Below are 25,266 nucleotides of genomic sequence, written 5' to 3'. Positions count from 1 at the left end.
ATTATACCCTCATTAGTTAGAATGTCCGGAGAAGCTATATGTCAGCTACCTTTATCCAAAATGTCCTTAACTCCCTCTAAGAAAAATTTACCACTCACATTTATACATCATACAATATACAAAGGACTTTCACATGCTTTGACTTCTCTGAAAAAAGTAAGTAAATATTTAGGGACTGTTCAGTTCACAAGGCAAACTTCATGTCCTCATTTTATAGATACAACAACTGAAACTAAAAAGATTACTGACTTACCCCCCTTGACTCCGCTTTTTGGTGGTGGATTCCAGATTTAGTATCTATTTGGACATTTGACTAGAGGTTAGGATAAACACATACCCTTGAAGAGGAAATCAAGACTGACATTCTCACTCAAGCGTAGGAACAGGACAGGGAGTCCTCCTCAAGGACCACAACCTTGCTCAGGGGCACTGGTTTTCTCAGTTCATGGCTACCAAGAAGGACAATGACTTGACTTTTATGTGAAGGTATGCCTGCTCACTGACATAGCTTGTGTCAGTCCTTACTGAGAAACCAGAAGAAAACAAGAGGGCCAGGACCAACCAGGAACCTTGATTCAGGCAGGACATTTAGAAGGAGACAGATGGGCCATTAGCCATGGAAAAGATGTCAGACCATGACCTCGAAGTATGAGAAAGAGCCTTTAGATGGATCTGTTTTCTCAGAATTCTACCTGTCCTACTCCAGACAATGGTGAAATAGGAACCTCTATGACACAAACATCAGATTCGGGAAAAAAATAATAAAAATTCCTCCTATTCCACTTATTTTGTTCCAGGCATGGTGCTGAATAATTTGTGTGCATTGCCTCATTTATCCTCAAAATAGCATGATGAAGTAAGAATGGTTACCTCTCCTTTGCCAGTGAAGAATCTGAGCCAGAGAAAGTCACTTCCTAAGATCACAAAACATATAAGAGCCAGACTGAAGATTGGGCCCCGGTCTGCCGTACTGTAGACACTGAGGTTATACCCATTAGTACATAACACCTGTCCAGGGCTGGAAATGCATGTGAACCTGCCTGCTTAATGCAGTATTATATTTATATATAGCCACTGTTGAAACACAGTTAAAAAAGTAGTTGAGTTCATAGAAAAGAACCAGAGGCCCTTAAGGCAAGTACATGAAACATACAACAACAATGCACTCTAACATTTGGAACCATATTTTAAAATATGACTTATAAACAAAATGCAATATCACACATAATCACACATTGAGCTGACATTTCAAGACCTCTTACCTATTGCTGGTCATGAGTAAATTCAGGAAACTTCTCACTCAGACTGGGGAGCATATATCTCCCTCTTCAGACTACACAATCTCATTTACTTAACTATGATGTCTGCCCAAGGATGAAAATGTGGGAGTTACAGAAAGAGAGTGGAGCAAATACTTGAGTTCAATGGGACTGATTAGGAGATCCCAGATCACACACACAAACTCCCTGCCCTTGTTTAAAGGGGCAACACTTATTTAGACTTCTGTGCTCTTGTCTAAGGGAGGAAAAGAATAAGACTGGGAGTCAATTACACACACACACACACACACACACACAGAAAATTCATGAAGAAAACATACATATATCCGCATTGTACAGGCAAGGAAACATCACACAGACCCATATATATGTAGAACTCTAGACACAGAGACACACCTTGCCCACCCAGAATTCCCAGCTCACTCTGACCTGTGCCACTCCTTAGTGAGCTCAGGTACCTTCTAATACAGTTTCCTGAATCCTCAGCTTCTGTTGAGAACACCAGGAACAAAATGTAAGAAGAAGGCCTCTGTGAGCTCATGACCTCATGAGCTCTCTGTGTCTGTCCTTGAGCTCCAGGGCAACAGGCAGGAGATAACTATTTTACAAACCTGGGAGAGGACTCATGGGAAGTCCCTAAGCTCCTGGTTAAGGAAAGAATCAAAGCAGACTAAAGGCCACCAATTCCTATCAGACCTTAGGGAGGAGCTTGTACAGGAGCTCAGGGGAGGGACTGAACTGCTAGAGCCACCTGAGAGGGTGACCCAGATCTCAGGGACACTCTGGGGTCCTCTCTGCCTGTTCGTAGTTCCAGGGAGGCAAGTAGGAATGGCTTAGTCAGCCTCTATCACCAGTGTTTCCAATGCAGTGGGTCTGCCTCTCCCAACAGCACGTTATGATCCAGGAAGAGTATGTCTGGCTTCTGCAAACTCCCACACCACTCGCTACCATGAGCACTCAGATCTAGCTTTAACTTCACATCCTACAGGTCCCCTCTCTCCCTGGGAAGAGACTTCAGGGCTTGGAGGCATGCCTTTTCCAAGAGAGTGTAGAGAGGGGAGATTTAGTCCTTGGGCTCAGTTCTCAGAAGAACTGGGTCTGGGCTATGCCGCTCATTAATTGTGGGCCCACAATAGCCAAACTATGGAAGGAGCCAAGATGCCCTTCAACAGATGAATGGGTAAAGAAGATGTGGTTCATATATACAATGGAATATTACTCAGCCATCAGACAGGATTAATACCTACCATTTACATCTACATGGATGGAACTGGAGGGTATTATGCTAAATGATGTAAGTCAAGCAGAGAAAGACAATTATTATATGGTTTCACTCATATGTGGAATATAAGGAATAGCACAGAAGATTATAGGGGAAGGGAGGGAAAACTGAATGGGAAGAAATCAGAGAGGGAGACAAACCATGAGAGACTCTTGAGTCTGGGAAACAAACTGACAATTGGGGAAAGGGAGGTGGGTGGGGGAATGGGGTTACTGGGTGATGGGCACTAAGGAGGGCATGTGATGTGATGAGCACTGGGTGTTATACGCAAATAATCATTGAACACTACATCAAAAACTAATGATGTATTATAGGTTGGCTAATTGAATTTAAATTAAAAAAGAGAAAGAAAAAAAATACATTGTCCGCAGAAGTTATTCTTGAAATTAAATGAGATGTTTTGTGGTAAAGCACATAATCAATGCACAGTAGACATCAGCTCTTGTGATCATTTGATCTTTGTATCTTCCAAAAAAAGATAATGATTTCTAGAATCACTGTTATTACCAGAGGATTTCTATTGAATGAATAACTGAATTAACTGATTAATTTATTCTCCCAATCTAATAGTAAGAATGTATTCCCACCCTAAGAGATTAAATGAGTTAAAACATATAATGAATTTAGAACATTGTCTGGCATTTTGTAAGTCCTGAATAAACTTTGTCTATTTTGTTGCTGTGGTTTACAGACTCATTACCTTCAGCTGCTCACACATGCTCACACATTTATTTCATTAACATCTTAGTTACTGATAACTCCATGTTGTTCAAACCAAAATGTAGAAATCCTTTAGCTACCAGAGGAGAGCTGGGGGGAGGAGGGGGATGGGTTCAGTAGGTGATGGGGATTAAGGAGCATCTTTGTTGTGATGAGCACCAGGTATTGTATAGATGGGTTGAATCACTATATTGTACACCGGAAACTCATATTACACTGTATGTTAATTACCTGGAATAAAAATAATTTTTTTAATGTAGGAGTCCTTGACATCTACCTTTCTCTCACACTCCTCTCAGTTCATCAGTAACTCTTGTTGGTTCCAACTTACAACCAAATATAGTATTCACCAGATTTTTACTACTTCCTCTGCTACCATCCCAGCCTATCATTTCTTAACTGCACTGTTGCCATAGCTCCTAGGTGGTCCCCCTGCTTCCACACAACCCCCTTCTCCAGCCAGAATGATCCTTTTTAAAGCTGAATCATGTTACTCTTCTGCTGAAAAGTTTCCAGGCACTACACAAATAATTCACAGTAAAAATCAAACCACAAAGACTAAGGGACCTAGGCCCTGTTGGCTTTAAAATTATCCCTCAAAAAAAAAAAACAAACCCATATATAAATATCTTTCCTTGGGCTCTTCTACATGCTCACTCCCCTTCAGGGATGAATCTCATTTTTGTTCCTGAACGTAGCTGGCATTGTCACATCTCAGAATGTTGCAGTTGCTGTACTTGCTCCCGGAAATACTTTTCCTGCGAATATCCCGGTGGCTCTGTTCCCTGCTGCCTTCAATTCTTTGTTCAAATATCCCTTCAGAGTCAGACCAGTCGTCATCACACCAGTTGCAGCCTGTCCCCTGCATTCCTGATTTTTCCACAATACTACTTTTTATGTCACTTAAAAGCAAAGAAACTTACTTACATATTAAGTTATTTTCATTGTTTCCCCACTAGAATATAAGCTCCACAAAAGGAAGATATTTTTTTCTGATTTGTTCACTTCTAGAAATTTCTGTAAACAGAGCGGACACATTTTTAAAAATACCAGTCAAGAAAAATAAATTATCCAGCCACTGTACCCCCCTGACCTCAGCGTGGACAGTGGCCTCATCCAGTAGAGACCCTAACAGCAAGCCTCCTCTGCTCAAGGGTGCCACCAACTGACCTGGCCATAAACCCATGCTGAACTGACTGGTGAAGGACTATCCCTGCCGAAGCAAATCTGCTAAGTGTAGAAGAAGAGACTGCTTATTCAAATATACAAATACCAACGCAAGGAATTAGGATCATGAAGAATCAGGTAAAAACGACACTATCAAACAAAACTAATAAAGCTCTAATAATAAAACAAAAGGAATAACATCAGTAAACTGTCTGACAAAGAATTCAGAATAATCCTCTTAAGGTTTAGTGAACTACAAGAACACAGACAGACAACTAAATAAATTGGAAAAACAATGTATGAGGAAACTTAATTCAACACTACATTGAAAGAACCATACACCATGATAGGGTAGGGTTTATCCCTGGGTTGCAAGAGTAGTTCAAAATATGCAAATCCAAATGTGATTCACCACATTCATAGAATAAAAGATAAAAATCACTTGATCCTCTCAGTAGATGCAGAAAAATCAGTTGACTAAATGCAAACCCCTGTGTGATAAAAACCTCAATAAATTGTGTATAGAGTGAACATCTCTCAACATAATAAAGGCCCTATTTGACAATCCTACGGCTAACATCATACTCAATGGTCAAAGGTTGAAAGCTTTTCCTCTAAGATTAGGATCAAGACAAAGATACCCTCTCTTATTACTCCTATTCGGCATTGAGGACGTTATGCTAAATGAAGTGAGTCAGACAGAGAAAGACAAATTCTTGTGATCTTATTTATATGTTGAATCTGAAAAAAAAAATCTAGGAGAAACAGAGTAGATGGGTGGTTTCCAGGAGCCAGGAGTAGGGTGTGGAGAAATAGATGAAGGTACAAACTTCCAGGTATAAGATGAATAAGGTCTGGAGATGTAACGTACAGCATGGTGACTACAGTTAATAAGACTGTATTGTATATTTGAAAGTTGCTGAGAGAGTAGATTTTGAAAGTTCTCATCACACAAAAAGCATGATAACTTGTGAGGTAGTGGATGTTGCAGCTAATATGACTGTGGTAACTTTGTAATATGTATATATATAAAATTATTGCACTGTACACTTTAAACTTATACAATGTTCTATGTCAATTATATCAGAATAAAGCTAGTAAAAAATGAAGGGAGGGAGGAAGGAAGTTGAATGAATGAATAGAAAGCACAGCCCCATGAATAGGCAGAATTCTAACCCAAAGCTTTCTGTCTCTGTATTATTTACTCATAAAATATAGATTAAACTTTAAATATTACTCCAAAAGCTAAGGAAAAAGACAGCTGTATTGTGTGAGACGGTGGTTTACACTGAGGGCAAGAACAGAATGTGTTTTATTTCCTACACATTGTTATGGATGATGATCAACAAGATACACAATACTCTCTACATAAAACCTAAAAGGAAATGTTCTTTTTTTATTTCAGTGCCAAGAATAGTTGTTATCCTCATTTTTCAGATGAGTAAACTCAGGCTTATAGACACTCAGTAACCTGCTAAAAGCAACTTACTTACTGGAAATGTAGGCATTCTATCAAATGTCTTCCTTCTTCAACACTAAACCTTAACAGACACTCTGGACCTAAACTTTGAAAACACATGCAGAATATTTCCAAAGTCCTTTTGCTAAATCTGACAATAACTGTTGTTCTATCCTGTGCTTTAAACATACATAAACAGACATTAACCTAATCCCACATAGAAAGAAATCGAATCCACGTGGCTGCCAAGATACTGGAACACACCATACATCACTGATCTACCCTCACTGAATCCTCTGCAAACTACAACCTCCTCATTTCTAGAATACACCTAGGTCCACACCTGAATCCCCAAACATAAAAATATTCACCCACATAAATATTTGGTCACCCTTGATAACCCAGAGTTGGAGAAACTGAAGCACACCCTTGAGATGTTGCAGTGAGATTAAGAAGCTCTGGGATGAGTCGCCACACCAAAACAGGGAGCTATGGGCTCCCCTGTCCCCTGGAGTCAGCCCTGCTAGGTGTGATTCCCAGTCTGCTTACTCTGCTTAGAGGGATCACAGGACCAGCTCCCTTGAGAGGTCATCACTCCACAACTTCCTCAGCCTAACAAGGACCCCAGAGGCCAGAAGAGCAGAGCTCAGACTCAGGAGACACTGCCTGGGCTTTCACAATCAAAAGGGTCCTTGTCCCTTGAGTCAGGGCATCTCTGCCTTCTGATATGGGGAGCTGGGAAAGCAGCAGCATGCTGGGGACTAGACACGAGGGGTTGGTGGCCAGTGAGGAGAAACGTGCTATCCTTTCCAAGTACCATATTAGTTCCCCTGCCTGTCCTGTTCCTCTCCTTGTTCATCAGCCCAGAATGTTGTGGGAGACAAATGAGGGGGCTGTACTTGGCTGAGAAGCAGACTGACAGGTGAGTAGCAGATGTGGTGCAGACCAGCTTCTGGAGACAGTGGGCAGGAAAGAAGAGCACCTGGATCTGGAGGTGAGCTTCAGTAAACTAACCACCTGCTTGGCTCCTCCAACCTCTAGCACTTAATCTTTCCTCCCTGAGAGTTTCAAATATTTCATGGATTAAGCAGTCATAGGGTCCAACTAAAACCTCCATCTGACTTTTAGTTTTCAGTCCATCCAGTTTGACCTCTAGGCAGTCTACACTGTGGAATTTGGTGGAAGGAGAACGCCATCAGTTTTCAAAGAAAGGAAACAAAGGAAAGAAAACTATTGTATTCCCGGTCTTACCCACTCACCTTGTGCTTTGAAGACTGTTCTTCCTGGTTCTCAGTCTCAAAACCTTCTTTTTCCTAGTCATCAGAATAGGTGACCCTCACACCTATGACCTGGATCACCCAACCTCATCAATTAACCCAAATCTCCACTAATTTCTTATTTCCACAAGCAGCCTTTTCACAAATGTCTCCTTATTTATTATTGACCTGTGTTTGACAAATTGTTTTGCAGACATGGTATCTCACTTGCTACTCATAAAACATCAGGAATCAGCTTATGAGCACGTGACAGAGGATAAATCAAACCCCATCTTTTGTCTTGGTCCAGGACACTGCCCAGCACTGACCACAACTCTATGTGACAGACATGCCCCAGCCATACGTGGCCAGTTTTTTCCACCTGATTTTGGCCAGTTAATCATGGATGTTCAAAACTTCGTATCCTCCATTTGTGTAACACAGAAAGATAGGCACCTCCCTAGCCACTACAAGGATAGACTCTGAATATGGGAGAAGAAAGCTTGTCAGTAAAGGGGGATAGAAGGGGAGGTCATGTAGGAAATGACCACTGTGAGGCAAACAGTGCCTGTGTATGATTGTGACACACAATGTACACACCAAAACATGAGGAGGTGTAGCCTAAGGGTTAAGAGCATGGGTTTCAGAGTGATTCAGAGTGGGGTTCAAATCCTGATTGCTATTCACTTCCTTGGTGACCTTGAGCAAACCACTTCACCTCTAAGCCTCAGGCTCCTAATAAGAACACATGCCTCATCGTCCCTCATCATGGGATTTGTGAGGTACTTAGCACAAGCTTGACACATAGAAAATTTTCGATGATATTGGTTATTGTTATTAACTTTTTAACTACTGGTTCACTCAAATCATTCAATGCACAAACTAACATTTCTTCTGTAAGATCTAGTAAAATCATGAGATTAGTCTGACAACTTGGCAGTGAGGAGTATATTTTAAGCTTGTGAGTTAATTGATTTTGAGGACAACCAGTAACAGCAGATAAGGGAAGGTGACACTGAGATGATGACGATGAAGAGTTTCTCCTGAGTCAGGGCACCTGGGTGGCTGACTCTTGATTTTGGCTCTGGTCATGATCTCAGGGTTGTGGGATCAAGCCCCACTTCAGGCTCCACCCTGAGCATAGAGCCTGCTTAAGATTCTCTGTCTCCCTCTGCCTCTGCCCCTCCCCTGCTCACACTGTCTCTCCTGAATGTTCTCTCTCTTTCTCTCCTTCAAAAGAAAAATAAAGCATTCTTTTAAATTTGCCTTCTTAGCAACCTTTAAATATGCAATAAAGTGTTGTTAACCATAATCACTGTTATGCACATGACATCATTTAATTTTAATGTAATTACTGCATTTAATTGTTAAATTAATTAATATATTACTATTTCAATGTTAAATGAATTAATATATTAATTAGAATAACAATATTGAATCCATGAAAAGTCCACTGTAAAGGGATCATTAAAAAGGTGTGAAAGAATATGGTGCTTCTAAAGAAATTATTTCAAACACATTGGTGATTTAAGTATGTTCATGTTAGAGATTTTTATAGTAAGTAGGAATACATAAATAACCAATATCTCAAACCATTTGAAAATCTCTATGTAATATGTCCATTTATGAGGTATGGACAGATATGCTGACTCTAAAAAGTTGACTTAAGGCGTGCCTGGGTGGCTCATTTGGCTAAGCATCTGCCTTCGGCTCCAGGCAGGATCCCGGGGTCCTGAGATTGAGCCCCAAATCCGGCTCCCTGCTCAGCAGGGAGTCTGCTTGTCCCTTTCCCTCTGCTGCTCCCCCTGCTTGTGCTTTCTCTCACTCTCTCTCCTGCTCTCTGTCAAATAAATAAATAAAATCTTTTAAAAAAAAAAGAGTTGATTTAAAATACTTTGCTTATACAAGATCTCTCAGCGCAGAGATTTTTGTAGTAGCAAGAAAATGGAGGCCACTTTGATGTCAATTGCCAGGTAGCTGGATAAGACTGAAAAAAAAATATATCAACCTGATATATATATCAACACTTAATATATAAAAAATTACTATGTTCTCATAGGTATTTTTGCATACACATATGACTGGTGAATTATAAATCATGAGTTGAATACTGAACAATGGATGCCCATCCTGTACAAACATGTCCTAGTACAAATCATTAAAGAAACAAAAAATAGTTTACAGTGTGGGGAAACTTACACTTATAGCATGGCATGAGCTAAGGAGGATGAACCCCTCATCCTGTGCCCAGAGGAGAAAAAGCCCATTTTGTTGAAATGGGTTCAACATTCCCCTTAGATTTTCCCTGTTGGTTATTTTGGCAAACTCATCCCCCATCCATCTCCATTCCTTATACACTGCCTGAAGTTGTTTGTTGATGATCTGTCTCCCAACCTAGAACTTGAGCTACACAATACATGGATCTGCCTGTTTTTATTACTAAATCGCCAGCAAGGGAGCAGTATTTTCACAGAATAGGAACTAGTGAACTGGAATCAGTGAGGTCCATCTCTGATGGTTTCTAAAGGAAAACTCTTCTTCTGTCCCACCAGCCTTCACTATAAGGACTTGTGATGCCATGGATTTGGGAAGGGAGGGCACATTCAAGGGAGATTGACAAGCTGTCCCTGCATAGCAACTAATTGTGACCAGAGAAAACGAAGACTTGCTGGGTTGTGGACTTGGGGTAAGGTAAATAACAAAACATATATAACTAGAACCAAGTCAATGGCAAGAGTCAACCAAACCAGCCTTGTCTCTGAATTCATCCTCATGGGACTCTCCTCCCGGCCTGAAGACCAGAAGCCACTCTTTATCCTCTTCCTCACCATGTACCTGGTCACCATAATAGGGAACCTATTCATCATCCTGGCCATCCGCTCTGACCCCCAGCTCCAGACCCCCATGTATTTCTTCTTGAGTTTCCTGTCCTTCACTGACATTTGCTTTACAACAACAATTATCCCCAGGATGCTAGTGAACTTCCTGTCAGAGAAGACCATCTCCTATGCTGGGTGTCTGACACAGATGTATTTCATTTATGCTCTGGGCAACACTGACAGTTGCCTTCTGGCGGTCATGGCCTTTGACCGCTACGTGGCCATCTGTGACCCCTTCCACTATGTCACCACCATGAACCACCGCTGCTGTGTCCTGCTGGTGGCCTTTTCCTGCTCACTTCCTCACTTCCACTCACTCCTACACACACTGCTACTGAATCGCCTCATCTTCTGTGACTCCAATGTTATCCATCACTTCCTCTGTGACCTCAGTCCGCTGATGAAATTGTCATGCTCCCCCACTTTTGTAAATGAAATCGTGATAATGTCAGAATGTTCTGTTGTTTTGGTGACCCCCTTTCTGTGCATTACTTTCTCTTATGTACGAATCCTTGTAGCAGTTCTCAAGATCCCCTCAGCTGCTGGGAAACGCAAAGCCTTTTCCACCTGTGGCTCTCACCTCACTGTAGTAACACTCTTTTATGGAAGCATCTTCTACATCTATTTACAGCCCCTGTCCACCTACACTGCCAGGGACCACATAGCAACACTTGTCTACACAGTTCTTACGTCCATGCTAAACCCTTTTATCTATAGTCTGAGAAACAAAGACCTGAAACAGGGTCTGAGGAAGCTGATGGGCAGGAGGAAGCCCTAAGCAGCACCCTCTTGACAAACCCACAAATATAATCTTCTCCACTCAAATCTGGTCTCTATTAGGTCTTGGTGAACAATTAAACTGTGGGAGGTTAGCTTTTTTTAACTCATGTGAGACAAGACTCATATCCATTGATGATAGCTGACCAATAGTCCCTGCCTCTGCTGAAATCATGATATGCTTCCTCACTATTCTTCCATTTTCCCGTGAAGATTCATTATGTTCTCAATCTCCAAATATTGCTTTAAACTAATTCTCTTGTCAGAAATAAATCCTGAACAAATTTCACTCCTTTTATTAAGACCTACTCTCCAGGGGCGCCTGGGTGGCGCAGTCGTTGGGCGTCTGCCTTCGGCTCAGGGCGTGATCCCAGCATTCTGGGATTGAGCCCCACATCAGGCTCCTCTGCTAGGAGCCTGCTTCTTCCTCTCCCACTCCCCCTGCTTGTGTTCCCTCTCTCGCTGGCTGTCTCTCTCTGTCAAATAAATAAATAAAATCTTTAAAAAAAAAAAAAGACCTACTCTCCAAAACCCTTCACATTACAGTTATTGCTGAAAATGATTACTGAATTTATAGCTTCTGAGTGTCTTTGCAACATTTCAAGGGGAAAGAATGGAGGGAGAGAGGGAAGGGGAGGAGGAGAATTATATTCTAGTAACCTTTCTCATTATGAGGATTTTTAGAATTCCTTATTTTTTCTTTCAAAAACTTTTCTTCCTTCAAAATGTTTACTTTTACTTCCCTCTTAAATTTCTATCCTTTATTAAAATGTTGTGTTTTTTCTTTTTAATTTCCTGTTGTTGGTGTTTTTTTTACCATACAATTTAATGGTAATGGCCATAGGTGCCTGAGTGGCTCAGTGGGTTGAGGATCCAACTCTTGATTTTGACTCAGGTCATGATCTCAGGGTCATGGGACTGAACCCTGCATCAGGCTCCACGCTCAGTGGGGTGTCTGCTTGAGATTCTTTCTCTCTCCCCTCTGCCCCTCCCCCCCGTGTGCGCATTCTCTTTCTCTCTCAAATAAGTAAGTAAATACATACATACATACATACATACATACATACATACATACATACCTCTTTAAGAATGGTAATGGTCAGAAAGATTAAGAAACAAGAGTGATTACATGGAAGTCATCCATTCCACAGTGAGGAAGTTGGAACCTTTCTCATTCCCACCTATCCCCAAAGTTATGTTTAAGGTATGGGATTAAGTATTTCATTCTAGAAACTCCCACTCTGAGGGTCTATCCTATGGAAATATTATCATAAATATATGTTCGATATTGAGATTTTTTTCAGTCATTCCCGGATTATAACAGATAAAAATTGAAAACAACCTAAAATCCTATCAATCAGCAATGGGGAAATAAAGATTAATCACATAGAATGTAGAATATGCAGCAGGTTGAAAGAATCAAATGGATGTCTATGACTTCCTTGAAAAGCCACCAGGTAGAAAAATCAAGATGTGGAATAATTATAAAAGTATGAATTCATTATGTTTTTAAAAACTGTATCAATCTGTGTGTGTGTGTGTGTGTGTGTGTGTGTGTGTGTGTGTAGTCACTAGAGTAAGAATAGAAGTGCAGTGGACAGAGAGGGAGAGAATTTCCAACTCATACACATTAGTAATGTCTGATTTGTTTAAATTGATATATATATATATAGCTCATGTAATATAAACCTATTAATATATCAGATGACCAAACCAATAGTGAAAAAATTTCTATGTAGGGTACCAAAGAAGAGAAATATTCTAAGTGTATGCATTACTTTTGGCTCTTTCAATTTAATGATAATTTGATAGTACTCAAGGTACCAAAACTTCTGAAAGTTTAAAAATATATCTGCACTGTCCTAGTGCATCAAATGTTTTCAGTTAGAAACAAGAGGTCATTGTAATTTGCATTCCTTTGTGACTTCCTCCCCTAACCACAGTCTATAGATACCAACACCAAATATGGCCCCCTGCCACTGAGTAGGCTGTGGGAGAGTGAACCATGATTCTACCCAGTTTACTCCAAGCCTGAGTACAGGGGTCTGATAATTGCCCTTGGACATCAAGAAGTCCATTATAATTTTTAAAAATTTTTATTATGTTCAATTAGCCAACATATAGTACATCACAAGTTTCAATGTAGTGTTCAATGATTCATTATAAAATTTAAGTGGAAATGAAAAGTAACCTAGAACAGCCAAGACACTCTTGAAGAAAAAAATCACAAAGTTGGAGGAAACACATTACCAAATTTCAAGACTTGTACAAAGGTACCATAATTAATTTAGTTTAGTATTTATCCAAGTACATAACTAGAACAGATGAAAATAGGGGGGGGAAAGAAAAGAGAGGCAAACCACAAACAGACTCTTAACTATAGAGAACAAACTGAGGGTTGCCAGAAAGGAGGTGGGCAGGGGATGGGTTAAATGGGTGGTGGGTATTAACGAGGGCACATGTTGTGATGAGCACTGGGTGTTGTATGTAAGTAATGAATCACTAAGTTCTGCTCCTGAAACTAATATTACAATATATGTTACTAACTGGAATTTATTTTTTTTTGAATTTTCTATTTTTTATTTTTTTAATAATAATTTTTTTATTATATTATGTTAGTCACCATACAGTACATCCCTAGTTTTCTTTATAATGTTCCATAGTTCATTACATGCATATAACACCCAGTGCAGCATGCAATACGTGCCCTCCTTAATACCCATCACCAACCTATCCCATTTCCCCCCTTCCCCTCTGAAGCCCTCAGTTTGTTTCTCAGAGTCCATAGTCTCAAATGGTTCATTCCCCCTTCTGTTTACCCCGACCTTTCTTCTTCCCTTTCTTCTCCTACCGATCTTCCATATGAAACCATATGATAATTGTCTTTCTCTGCTTGACTTATTTCGCTTAGCATTATCTCCTCCATTCCCGTCCATGTTGCAGCAAATGTTGAGAAATCGTTCTTTTTGATGGCTGAGTAATATTCCCTTAGATATATGGACCACATCTTCTTAATCCAGTAATTTGTTGAAGGGCATCTCGGCTCCTTCTACAAATTAGCTATTGTGGACAATGCTGCTATGAACATTGGGGTGTATATGGCCCTTCTCTTCACTACGTCTGTATCTTTTTTTTTTTTAAGATTTTATTTATTTATTCGACAGAGAAGGAGACAGCCAGCAAGAGAGGGAACACAAGCAGGGGGACTGGGAGAGGAAGAAGTAGGCTCATAGCGGAGGAGCCTGCTGTGGGGCTCGATCCCATAACGCTGGGATCACGCCCTGAGCCGAAGGCAGACGCTTAACCGCTGTGCCACCCAGGCGCCCCAATACGTCTGTATCTTTGTGGTAAATAGCCAGTAGTGCAATTGCTGGATCACAGGGTAGCTCCATTTTTAACTTTTTAAGGGACCTCCACACTGTTTTCCAAAGTGGCTGTACAACTTGCATTCCCACCAACAATGTAGGAGGGATCCACTTTCTCCACATCCTCTCCAACATTTGTTGTTTCCAGCTCTGTCAACTTTTGCCATTCTAACTGGCAAACGGTGGTATCTCAATGTGGTTTTGATTTGAATTTCCCTGATGGTTAATGACTTCGAACATTTTTTCATATGTCTGTTAGCCTTTTGTATATCTTCATCAGAAAAGCGTCTGTTCATATCTTCTGCCCATTTTTTTATTTGATTATTTGTTTCTCATGTATTGAGTTTGAGAAGTTCTTTGTAAATCTTGGATACCAGTCTTTTATCTGTAGTGTCCTGTACAAATATCCTCTCACATTCTGTGGGCTGCCTCTTAGTTTTTTGTTTTTTGTTTTTTTTTTTTTTTTACTGTTTCCTTGGCTGTGCAGAAGCTTTTTATCTTGATGAAGTCCCACAGGTTCATTTTTTCTTTTGTTTCTCTTGCCTTTGGAGATGTGTCATGAAAAAAGTTGCTGTGGCCGATGTCGAAGAGGTTACAGCCTATGTTCTCCTCTATGATTTTGATGGATTCCTGTCTCACGTTGAGGTCTTTCATCCATTTTGAGTCTATCTTTCTATATGGTGTGAGAGGGTGGTCTAGTTTCATTCTTTTGCATGTAGCTGTCCAATTTTCCCAGCACCATTTATTGAAGAGACTGTCTTTTTCCCACTGGATGTTTTTTCCTGCTTTGTCAAAGATTAGTTGCCCAAGAGCCGAGGGTCCATTTCTGGGTTCTCTATTCTGTTCCATTGGTCTATGTGTCTGTTTCTGTGCCAGTACCATGCTGTCTTTGTGATCACAGCTTTGTACTATAGCTTGAAATCCGGCATTGTGATGCCCCCAGCTTTGTTTTTCCTTTTCAACAATTCCTTGGCGATTCGGGTCTTTTCTGGTTCCACACAAATTTAAGGGCTGTTTGTTCCAGTTCTTTCAAAAATGTCATTGGTATTTTGATCGGGAAAGCATTGAAAGTGTAGATTGCTCTGGGTAGCATGGACATTTTAATTATGTTAATTCTACCGATCCATGAGCATGGAATATTTTTCCATCTTTTTGTGTCTTCTTCAATGTCTTTCAAGAGTGATTTGTAGTTTCTAGAATATAGTTCCTTTACATCTCTGGTTACGTTAATTCTGAGATAACATATGATTTTTGGTGCTATTGTAAATGGAATCAATTCCCTGATTTCTTTTTCTTCAGTCTCATTGTTCGTATATAGAAATGCAACTGATTTCTGAGCATTGATTTTGTATCCCGAACATTACTGAATTGCTCTATAATTTCTAGTAGTTTGGGGGTGGATTATTTTGGGTTTTCCATATAGAGTATCATGTCATCTGTTAAGAGAGAAACTGTGACTTCTTCTTTGCCGATTTGGATAACTTTTTTCTTCTTTTTTTTGAATTTTTTTTTCAGTTGCAATAAATGTTCTTTTTTATAATAATTTTTTATTATTTTATGTTAGTCACCATACAGTATATCCTTACTTTTTGATGTAATGATCCATGATTCATTATTTGCGTATAACACCCAGTGTGATTTGGATACATTTTTTTAAACATGTAAACTATAATTTGTTTACTCATGAGACAATTTTCTGTGTTGATATTAGGATGACTTTTCTTTTCTTTTTCTTTTTAATTTTTTAAATTATATTATGGTAGTCACCATCCAGTACATCCCCGGTTTTTGATGTAAAGTTCGATGATTCATTAGTTGCGTATAACACCCAGTGCACCATGCAATAGTGCCCTCCTTACTACCCATCACCAGCCTATCCCATTCCCCCACCCCCTCTCCTCTGAAGCCCTCAGTTTGTTTCTCAGAGTCCATAGTCTCTCATGCTTCATCCTCTCTGATTACCCCTTTCTTTATCCCTTTCTTCCCCTACCGATCTTCCTAGTTCTTATGTTCCATAGATAAGAGAAATCATACGATAATTGTCTTTCTCTGCTTGACTTATTTCACTTAGCATTATCTCCTCCAGTCCCATCCATGTGGATGCAAATGTTGGGTAATCGTTCTTTCTGATGGCTGAGTAATATTCCATTGTATATATGGACCACATCTTCTTAATCCAGTCCTCTTTTGAAGGGCATCTCGGCTCCTTCCACGATTTAGCTATTGTGGACAGTGATGCCTTGAACATTGGGGTGCATATGGCCCTTCTCTTCACTATGTCTGTATCTTTGGGGTAAATACCCAGTAGTGCAATGGCTGGATCATAGGGTAGCTCAATTTTTAACTTTTTAAGGGACTTCCACAGTGTTTTCCGGAGTGGCTGTACCAACTTGCATTCCCACCAACAATGTAGGAAGGATCCCCTTTCTCTACATCTTCTCCAGCAATTGTTGTTTCTTGCCTTGTCTATTTTTGCCATTCTAACTGGCGTAAGGTGGTATCTTAGTGTGGTTTTGATTTGAATTTCCCTGATGGCTAATGATTTTGAACATTTTTTCATGTGTCTGTTGGCCATTTGTATGTCTTCATTGGAAAAGTGTCTGTTCATATCTTCTGCCAATTTTATGATTCGTTTATTTGTTTCTTGTGTATTGAGTTTGAGAAGTTCTTTGTAGATCTAGGATACCAGTCTTTATTCTGTAGTGTCATTTGCAAATATATTCTCCCATTCCGTGAGCTGCCTCTTAGTTTTTTTGACTGTTTCCTTTGCTGTGCAGAAGCTTTTTATCTTGATGAAGTCCCATAAGTTCATTTTATCTTTTGTTTCCCTTGCCTTTGGAGATGTGTCATGAAAAAGGTTGCTGTGGCCAATGTCGTAGAGGTTGCTGCCTATGTTCTCCTCTAGGATTTTGGTGGATTCCTGTCTCACATCGAGGTCTTTCATCCATTTAGAGTTTATCTTTGTGTATGGTGTGAGAGAGTGGTCAAGTTTCATTCTTTTGCATGTAGCTGTCCAGTTTTCCCAGCAACATTTATTGAAGAGACTGTCTTTTTCCCACTGGATGTTTTTTCCTGCTTTGTCAAAAATTAGTTGCCCAAAAGCCGAGGGTCCATTTCTGGGTTCTCTATTCTGTTCCATTGGTCTATGTGTCTGTTTTTGTGCCAGTACCATGCTGTCTTTGTGATCACAGCTTTGTACTATAGCTTGAAATCCGGCATTGTGATGCCCCTAGCTTTGTTTTTCCTTTTCAACAGTTCCTTGGTGATTCAGGGCCTTTTCTGGTTCCATACAAATTTAAGGACTATTTGTTCCAGTTCTTTGAAAAATGTCCTCGGTATTTTGATCGGGATAGCATTGAAAGTGTAGATTGCTCTCAGTAGCATGGACATTTTAACTATGTTAATTCTTCCGATCCATGAGCATGGAATATTTTTCCATCTTCTTGTGTCTTCTTCAATGTCTTTCAAGAGTGATTTGTAGTTTCTAGAATATAGGTCCTTTACCTCTCTGGTTAAGTTAATTCCAAGGTAACGTATGGTTTTTGGTGCTATTGTAAATGGGATGGATTCCCTGATTTCTCTTTCTTCAGTCTCATTATTTGTGTATAGAAATGCAACTGATTTCTGAGCATTGATTTTGTATCCCACCACATTACTGAATTGGTCTATAACTTCTGGTAATTTGGGGGTGGATTCTTTTGGGTTTTCCATATAGAGTATCATGTCATCTGCGAAGAGAGACAGTTTGACTTCTTCTTTGCCGATTTGGATACCTTTTATCCCTTTTTGTTGTCTGATTGCTGTTGCAGGGACTTCTAGTACTATGTTGAATAATAGTGGAGAGAGTGGGCATCCTTGTCGTGTTACTGATCTTAAGGGAAAGGCTTCCAGCTTTCTCCATTGAAATGATATTTGCTGTAGGCTTTTCATAGATGGTTTTTATGAGATTGAGGAATGTACCCTCTATCCTTGCACTCTGAAGGGTTTTAATCATGAAAGGATGCTGTATTTTGTCTAATGCTTTTTCTGCATCTATTGAGAGAATCATAGGTTTTTTGGTTTTTTTCTTGTTGATAAAATCTATGACACTGATAGATTTGCGAATGTTGAACCACCCTTGCATCCAGGGATGAATCCCACTTGGTCATGATGGATAATCCTTTTAATATACTGTTGGATTCTATTAGCAAGGATCTTGTTGATAATTTTGGCATCCATATTCATTTGGGAAATCGGTCTGTAATTCTCCTTTTTGATGGGGTCTTTGCCTGTTTTGGGGATCAAGGTAATATAGGCCTCATAGAATGAGTTTGCTAGTTTTCCTTCTGTTTCTATTTTTTGAAATAGCTTTAGGAGAATAGGTATTATTTCTTCTTTGAATGTTTGGTAGAATTCCCTGGGAAAACCATCCAGTCCTGGTGTTTTGTTTTTTGGAAGGTTGTTTATCACTGTTTCAATCTCTTCATAATTAATTGGCCTGTTTAAAAAATCAATTTCTTCCTGTTTCAGTCTTGGCACTTTATAGGTTTCCAGGAAGTCCTCCATCTCTTCCAGATTGCTTAATTTATTGGCATAAAGCTGTTGATAAAAGTTTCTAATACTCCTTCCGATTTCATTGGTGTTGGTTGTGACCTCTCCCTTTTCATTCATAATTTTATTAATTTGGGTCCTTTCTCTATTCTTTTGGATAAGTCTTGCCAGTGGTTTGTCAATTTTATTTACTCTTTCAAAGAACCAGCTTCTAGTTCTGTTGATCTGCTCCACTGTGCTCCTGGTTTGTAATTCATTGATCTCTGCTCTTATCTTGATCAATTGCTTTCTCGTGCTTGAATTAGGCTTGTCCCTCTGTTGCTGTTCCAGCTTCTTGAGGTGAGAATATAAAAACTGCATTTTAGATTTTTCTGTTCTTTTGAATGAGGCTTGGATGGCTATGTATTTTCCCCTTAGGACTGCCTTTGCAGTGTCCGATAGGTTTTGGACCATTGTGTTTTCATTCTCGTCTGCCACAGAACTAATGGATATTAACGTATTTTTATCTATGTCTCTTTATTCTGGTTGAGAGTTGGCCTCTGTATCTTGCTGCTCCCCTGTTGGGAGCATAGATATTTATAATTGTCATATCCACTTGTTGGATACATCCTTCAAGAATAATATAGTGCCCTTCTGTGTCTCTAACTATAGTCTTTAGTTTAAAATCTAATCTGTCTGATATGAGAATTGCTACCCAGCTTTTTTTGACATCCATTGGCATAAAGAATGGTTTTCCATCCATTCATTTTCAGTCTGGATGTATCTTTAAGTTCAAAAATGAGTCTCTTGTAGATAGCAAACGGATGGGTCATGCCTTTTTATCCAATCTGCAACCCTGTGGTGTTTTATGGGAGCATTTAGGTCATTCACATTGAGAGTGATTATTGAGAGATATGATTTTAATGATGTCATGTTGCCTGTAAAGTCTTTGTTTCTATAGATTGTAACTTTCTGTTCTGTATCACTCTTGGGGCTTTTGACTTTTATAGAACCCCCTTAATATCTCCTATAGGGCTGGTTTCGTGGTTACAAAATTGGTCAGTGTCTGGTGATTCTGGAAGGTCCTTATCTCTCCATCAATTCTGAATGACAGCCTTGCTGGATAAAGGATCCTTGGCTGATGTTTTTCTCTGAAAGAGCATTAAAAATGCCCCCACCCTTTCTCTCTCCCAGGTCTTTGTAGACAGGTCTGATAAAATCCTAATATTTTTGCCTTTGTACATGAGAAATGTCTTTGCCCTGGACGCTTTCAATACTGTATCCTTGGATCTAATATTTGCAAATTGCACTATGACGTGACGTGGCGTAGGTTTGTCATGGTTGAATTTGGGAGGGGTCCTCTCTGCCTCTTGACCTGAATGCTTGTTTCCTTTGCTAGATTAGGGAAGTTTTCAGCTACAATTTGCTCAAATATCTCTTGTAGACCTCTCTCTTTCTCCACCTCTTCGGGATGCCGATGGTTCTGACATTGGAACGTTCATTGAGTCAGTAATCTCCTTAATTTACATCTTGAGATTGGGTTTTTTTGAGCCAAGTTTCCTTCTTAACTTTTCTCTTCTACCATCCCATCCTCCAATTCACTAATTCGCTCTTCTGCCTCGCTTACCCTGGCCGTCAGAGCGTCTAGTTTTGGCTGCATTTGATTCATAGCATTTTTAATTTCTGCCAGATTCGCTTCCTTTCCGCCTTAGAGATTCTATATTCTAGTTAATATTTTGTTATTTTTTTCAAGTCTACACATCATCTTGACCATTGTTACTCTGAACTCCATTTCTGATAATTTGGTTATATCCATATCATCAGTTCTGTGGCTGAGGCCACAGAGTCAGTATCTTTTCTTTGCTGGGGGATTTCTCTTTCTCGTCATTCCGATGAGGAGAGGTTGCGGGGTTGCCTAGAGCCCAAATTATGGCTAGGACCCAGGCAGTGTGCACTTGTTTTATAGGGACCTTAGGGATGTGGGCTTTGATTTTTCAGCCTGCCTTCTAGTTGAGGGGCCTGCCGTGCTGATATTCAGGCAACCCTGTTTGTGTGCCTCTGTCCCTCCGAGGGGGATAGGGATTGGCACAATGTGAGCTGGTATTTCCGGGCTTTTGTTCTTTTGCGGCTTTCCCTGGCGGTTTTCTGTGCCTCTTCTGAGAGTCAGAGCAGCAATGGCTGAATCCTAGCCTCTATCTCAGAACAGAGAGATCGCAGTCCGCTCTCCACTGAGCTCTCTTGGCCCCTTTAACTCTGTTTCTGTTGGTGCTGCTAAAAACCCTGCAGCATCCCGGGTTGTGCACCCCACTGCCAGTGTCCCAGCCCTCACTTTCAGGGCTGGCATGTCTCTGTCCTTTGTGTTTCTTAACACCGCCAGCCGCCCTCGCACACGCTCCCGAGTCCTCGGTCTCAGTCCGGTTGCAGTGAGCACACGAGCACTGGTTTTCAGTTCGATGCACACGCTGCTCCCAGGCTCACGGTCTCAGTCTGCTCTCGTGGGTGTCCATCCGGGAGTCCAGCCTGCCCCCAGGGCAGGTGGCTACCGCCTCCAGCGCCAATGCGGAGGCCTCCCCTCCGTTTATCTTCCATATCTGTGTGGATTCACAGCCCCGCTCGTACCAATATTCAGCGCTGAGATGTTCATTTGTAGAGATCCAGATGTATCTGCCTGCGTCTCAGGCTGATTCCGTGGGTTTTCAGCATGGTCTGGTACCTATCCAGCTAGACTCAGGGGACCAGCTGAAAAGGGGACCCCTACCCTCCCCAACTAACTGGATTTTAAATAAAAACTTTTTTAAATGTAGGAATCCTTGATGTCTACTTTCTCTCACACTCCTCTCAGTTCATCAGTAACTCTTGTCAGTTCCAAATTACAACCAAATACTGTATTCACCAAATTTTTACTACTTCCTCTGCTACGATCCCAGCCTCTCATTTCTTAACTGCACTGTTGCCATAGCTCCTAGATGGTCCCCTCCTTCCACACAGACCCCTTCTCCAGCCCAAATGATCCTTTTTAAAAGCTGAATCATGTTACTCTTCTGCTGAAAAGTTTCCAGGCACTACAAATACATTCACTAGTAAAAATCAAATCACAAAGACTAAAGGATCTAGCCCCTGTTGGCTTTAAAATTATCTCCTCAAAAAAAAAAAAAAAAAAAAATATATATATATATATATATATATAAATCCCTCTCCTCGAGCTCTTCTACATGCTCACTCCCCTTCCTTCAGGGATGAATCTCATTTTTGTTCCTGAACATAGCTGGCATTGTCACATCTCAGAATGTTGCAGTTGCTGTACCTGCCCCCTGAAATACTTATCCTGCAAATATCCCAGTGGCTCTGTTCCCTGCTGCTTTCAATCTTTGTTCAAATATCTTTGTGATGGTGACTGGGTGAGGCCAGTCATCATCACACCACTTAAAGTTATAGCCTGTCCCCTGCATTCCTGACTTCTTCACAATGCTGGATTTTATAGCACTTAAAAAACACGAAACTTACATATTAAGTTTGTTTTCATTGTCTCCCCACTAAAATATAAGCTCCACAAAAGGAAAATATTTTTGTTCGATTTGTTCACTTCCAGAAATTTCCATAACACAGTAGATACGTAATAAATACCTGTCAAAAAATCAATTACATATATATATCTTTTTCTTTTTAGAAATCAGGTCATGCTGTTTGTGCAGCAAAAATAACTCATTTTCATAACCTGAATTGAGAAGGCAGAAGTAAGCTGTCCCCACAAAGAAAGTTCTGGTTATAAAAACATACAGCCTACATTGGTTTAGGGAATTTGGAAATGAGATTTAATGCACTGTGTTCCTGTGCTTGTTTTTATCATGGGCAAAAACTGACTTAAGTGATAAAGCCAAAATCTTTGCAATATGTTTAGATTTTAGAAACAATCAGACACAATATATAACTACAACTACATTACAAATGCAAACATTCTCAACTTATATTCTTAAGCACTTGCAGCAACACATACTATATAACTATAGGACATGATAGGCCAAAGGACAAAGAAACTAAAATGTTTATTATATCATTTACATAATTGATACACACTATGAATTATCATTAAATTTTTACTAGCCATTCTTTATACAAACAAAACATTTATGTGCCACCTTATTTTAATTCCACTATAGTTAACATAGTGTTATATTAGTTTCAGGTGTACAATATAGTGATTCAACAATTCTATATATTACTCAGTGTCATATTAGCCATTTTAGTGACTTTTCGTTTATCTAAAACCATGTTTCACAAACCTTCCTACTAATTCAGCTGTAATTGTCCATATGTTAATTTTGTTCTAAAGACAAGGAACAGATCACATTTGAGAATTCTTATCTTTTCAACCTGGTATCACTAAGTTAAGGGGTAAGAAGGTATAACTTACACAAAATGCAATGTTATTCAGACCTTTAATCTTAGTCTAAGATTGTCTCTCTTCTTCAAGAGAAAACATTTAATTGTAATCTTCCTTCAGAAAAAGAAGTTCATATATTTTGATATAATAGCAAGTCATTCTTATCTCTTGGATAAGGAAGTACCTTAAGATGTTGACTTTACAAAAATGAGAGTTGTCATAATGCCACATACCAAGGGTTATGTGAAAATAATGAGGACAAGAAGAGATATACCTAAAGCTAAGGCGATAGGTTACGGAGATCATGACCTGAATATTTTTTTATTTCAGTGGGTTCTAGAAAATAGGCAGGGAATGCAATCAGCCAGGGGTCCAAAAAGGGGAGAAACCATTGAAATCAAGGAGAATTTGGAGGGCACCACTGTATCAGTTAGCTTTTGCTGCATAACAAACCATTCCAAAACTTAGTGACTTAAACAGCAACCATTGTTTATATGACAGTTCCATGGGCTGACAGTTTGGGCTGGGAATGTGCTCAGGTGGATGGGGCTTCTTGTCTGGGTTTGGTTCAGTTGATCTCAACAAGGGCTCACTCATGCCTCTCCTATTACCACACAAGTCACCTGGGAGCTTGTTGATTGTTAGCTGGAATATCTTGGTTCTCCTCCATGGGCCCCCACCTTCCCACAGCCTAGCTAGACTAGTTCACATTGTGGTCTCAAGGTTCCAAGAGCAGCAGCAACGGAGTCTATCTAGGCTTGGAAATCTCACTTTCACTGACTCTATTAGTCAAAGCCAACCACAAGTCCTGCCCAGATTCAGTGGATAGGGAAAACCACACTTGCAAGGAGGGGCAACAAAGTAACTTGGCCATTTTTGCAGTCTACCACAGTCACCTCCACAATTTTTCAAGGAGATGTCCCTGGAAACATCACTAGGAAAATTAAGAACATGATATTAAGGAGGGTACATGTTGAATGAGCACTGGGTGTTATACACAACTAATGAATTGTTGAACACTACGAAATAATAATAATAAAAACAAACTTTAAAAATAAAGAAAATCAAACTTTAAAATTTAAATAGCAAAAAATAAGTAATTAGAAGTGAGTATACAACTCCAATATTGCAGGACAAAGTTTAAAAAGTGATTATGCTTTTCTATAAAAAATTTTTTCAAAAAGAACATGAGTGAGTAATGGTTACTTGGTAACAATAACTTTCCTCCTGTAAAGTATCCCCAGAGCTAATCTCATGTCCCTGTTCCTCAGGCTATAGATAAAGGGATTTAACATGGGTGTCACCACTGTATACATAACTGAAGCAATTATGTCTTTGACCTTGGAATTGTTTGATGACGGAATGAAATAAATCATTGCAAGAGTCCTATAGTACAAAAACACCACGAGGAGGTGGGAGCCACAGGTGGACAAGGCTTTGCAGATCCTCTTGATGGAGGGGACTCTCAGGATGGTTGCCCAATGCGGATATAGGAGCCCAAAATAGCACAAAATGTCAGGAAGGCAAACACTTCAGTGAAGATAACAGTTTGAGGGAAGTGTCTGAGCAGGTCAATCTCTAAAAGGGCAGGAGATCACAAAAGAAATGAGATATGGTATTGTCAGCACAGAAGGAGAGGTGGGACAGAAGGAGAGTGTGCAACAGGGCATGGGCACATGAGAAGAGCCAGGAGCCAGCCACTAGTAAAGTACACATCTCTTCCTCATGACAGTGGTGTAGTGGAGGCTGACAGATGGCCACATACCTGTCATATGCCATCACAGAAAGAAGGAAATTTTCAAGACAAACAAAAAGTAGGAAAAATACATCTGAGAAATGCACCCACATAGGGGATGGATAAGTGCTGAGTCTGCATGTTCATGAGCATCTTTGGAACTGTGACAGATGAGAAAGAGACATCAGTGAAGGCCAAGTGGCTGGAGAGGAAGTACATGGGGGTGTGGAGGCGAGAGTCCAGCCTGATGAGCAGGACGATGAGCAGGTTCCCCAGCACCGTGGTCAGGTACATGCCCAGGAACAGGGCGAAACGCCTGCTGCTCTGGCTGGATGGGGAGCCCCAGAGGGAGGAACTCGCCGACACACTGCTCTGGTTCTCCTCCTCATTGTCTCCCTTAATCTCTGCTGGGATAAAAGGAGTAGGAAATATAAGGACTGAGATATGGTGGTTATC

At 40.2% G+C, this 25,266-nt stretch overlaps 1 protein-coding gene and 1 pseudogene across 1 annotated transcript; one reads left to right on the top strand and one right to left on the bottom strand.

Moving 5' to 3' along the window:
- Window positions 1-9,547: 9,547 nt before the first annotated feature.
- LOC103670354 (olfactory receptor 1L8-like) lies at window positions 9,548-11,203 on the top strand. Its single transcript, XM_008698805.2, has one exon. The coding sequence runs from the start codon at window positions 9,892-9,894 to the stop codon at window positions 10,819-10,821; it is 930 nt and encodes a 309-aa protein (XP_008697027.2). The 5' UTR covers window positions 9,548-9,891; the 3' UTR covers window positions 10,822-11,203.
- Window positions 11,204-24,277: 13,074 nt separating this feature from the next.
- The window catches only part of LOC121103025, a 3,322-nt pseudogene continuing 2,333 nt past the window's right edge, over window positions 24,278-25,266 (bottom strand).

Source organism: Ursus maritimus, unplaced genomic scaffold, assembly GCF_017311325.1.
Source record: "Ursus maritimus isolate PB19 unplaced genomic scaffold, ASM1731132v1 scaffold_17, whole genome shotgun sequence".
NCBI classification, from domain to species: Eukaryota; Metazoa; Chordata; class Mammalia; order Carnivora; family Ursidae; genus Ursus; species Ursus maritimus.
Note: the sequence above shows the minus strand (reverse complement) of the source record. Positions and strands in the feature narration are given on the sequence as shown.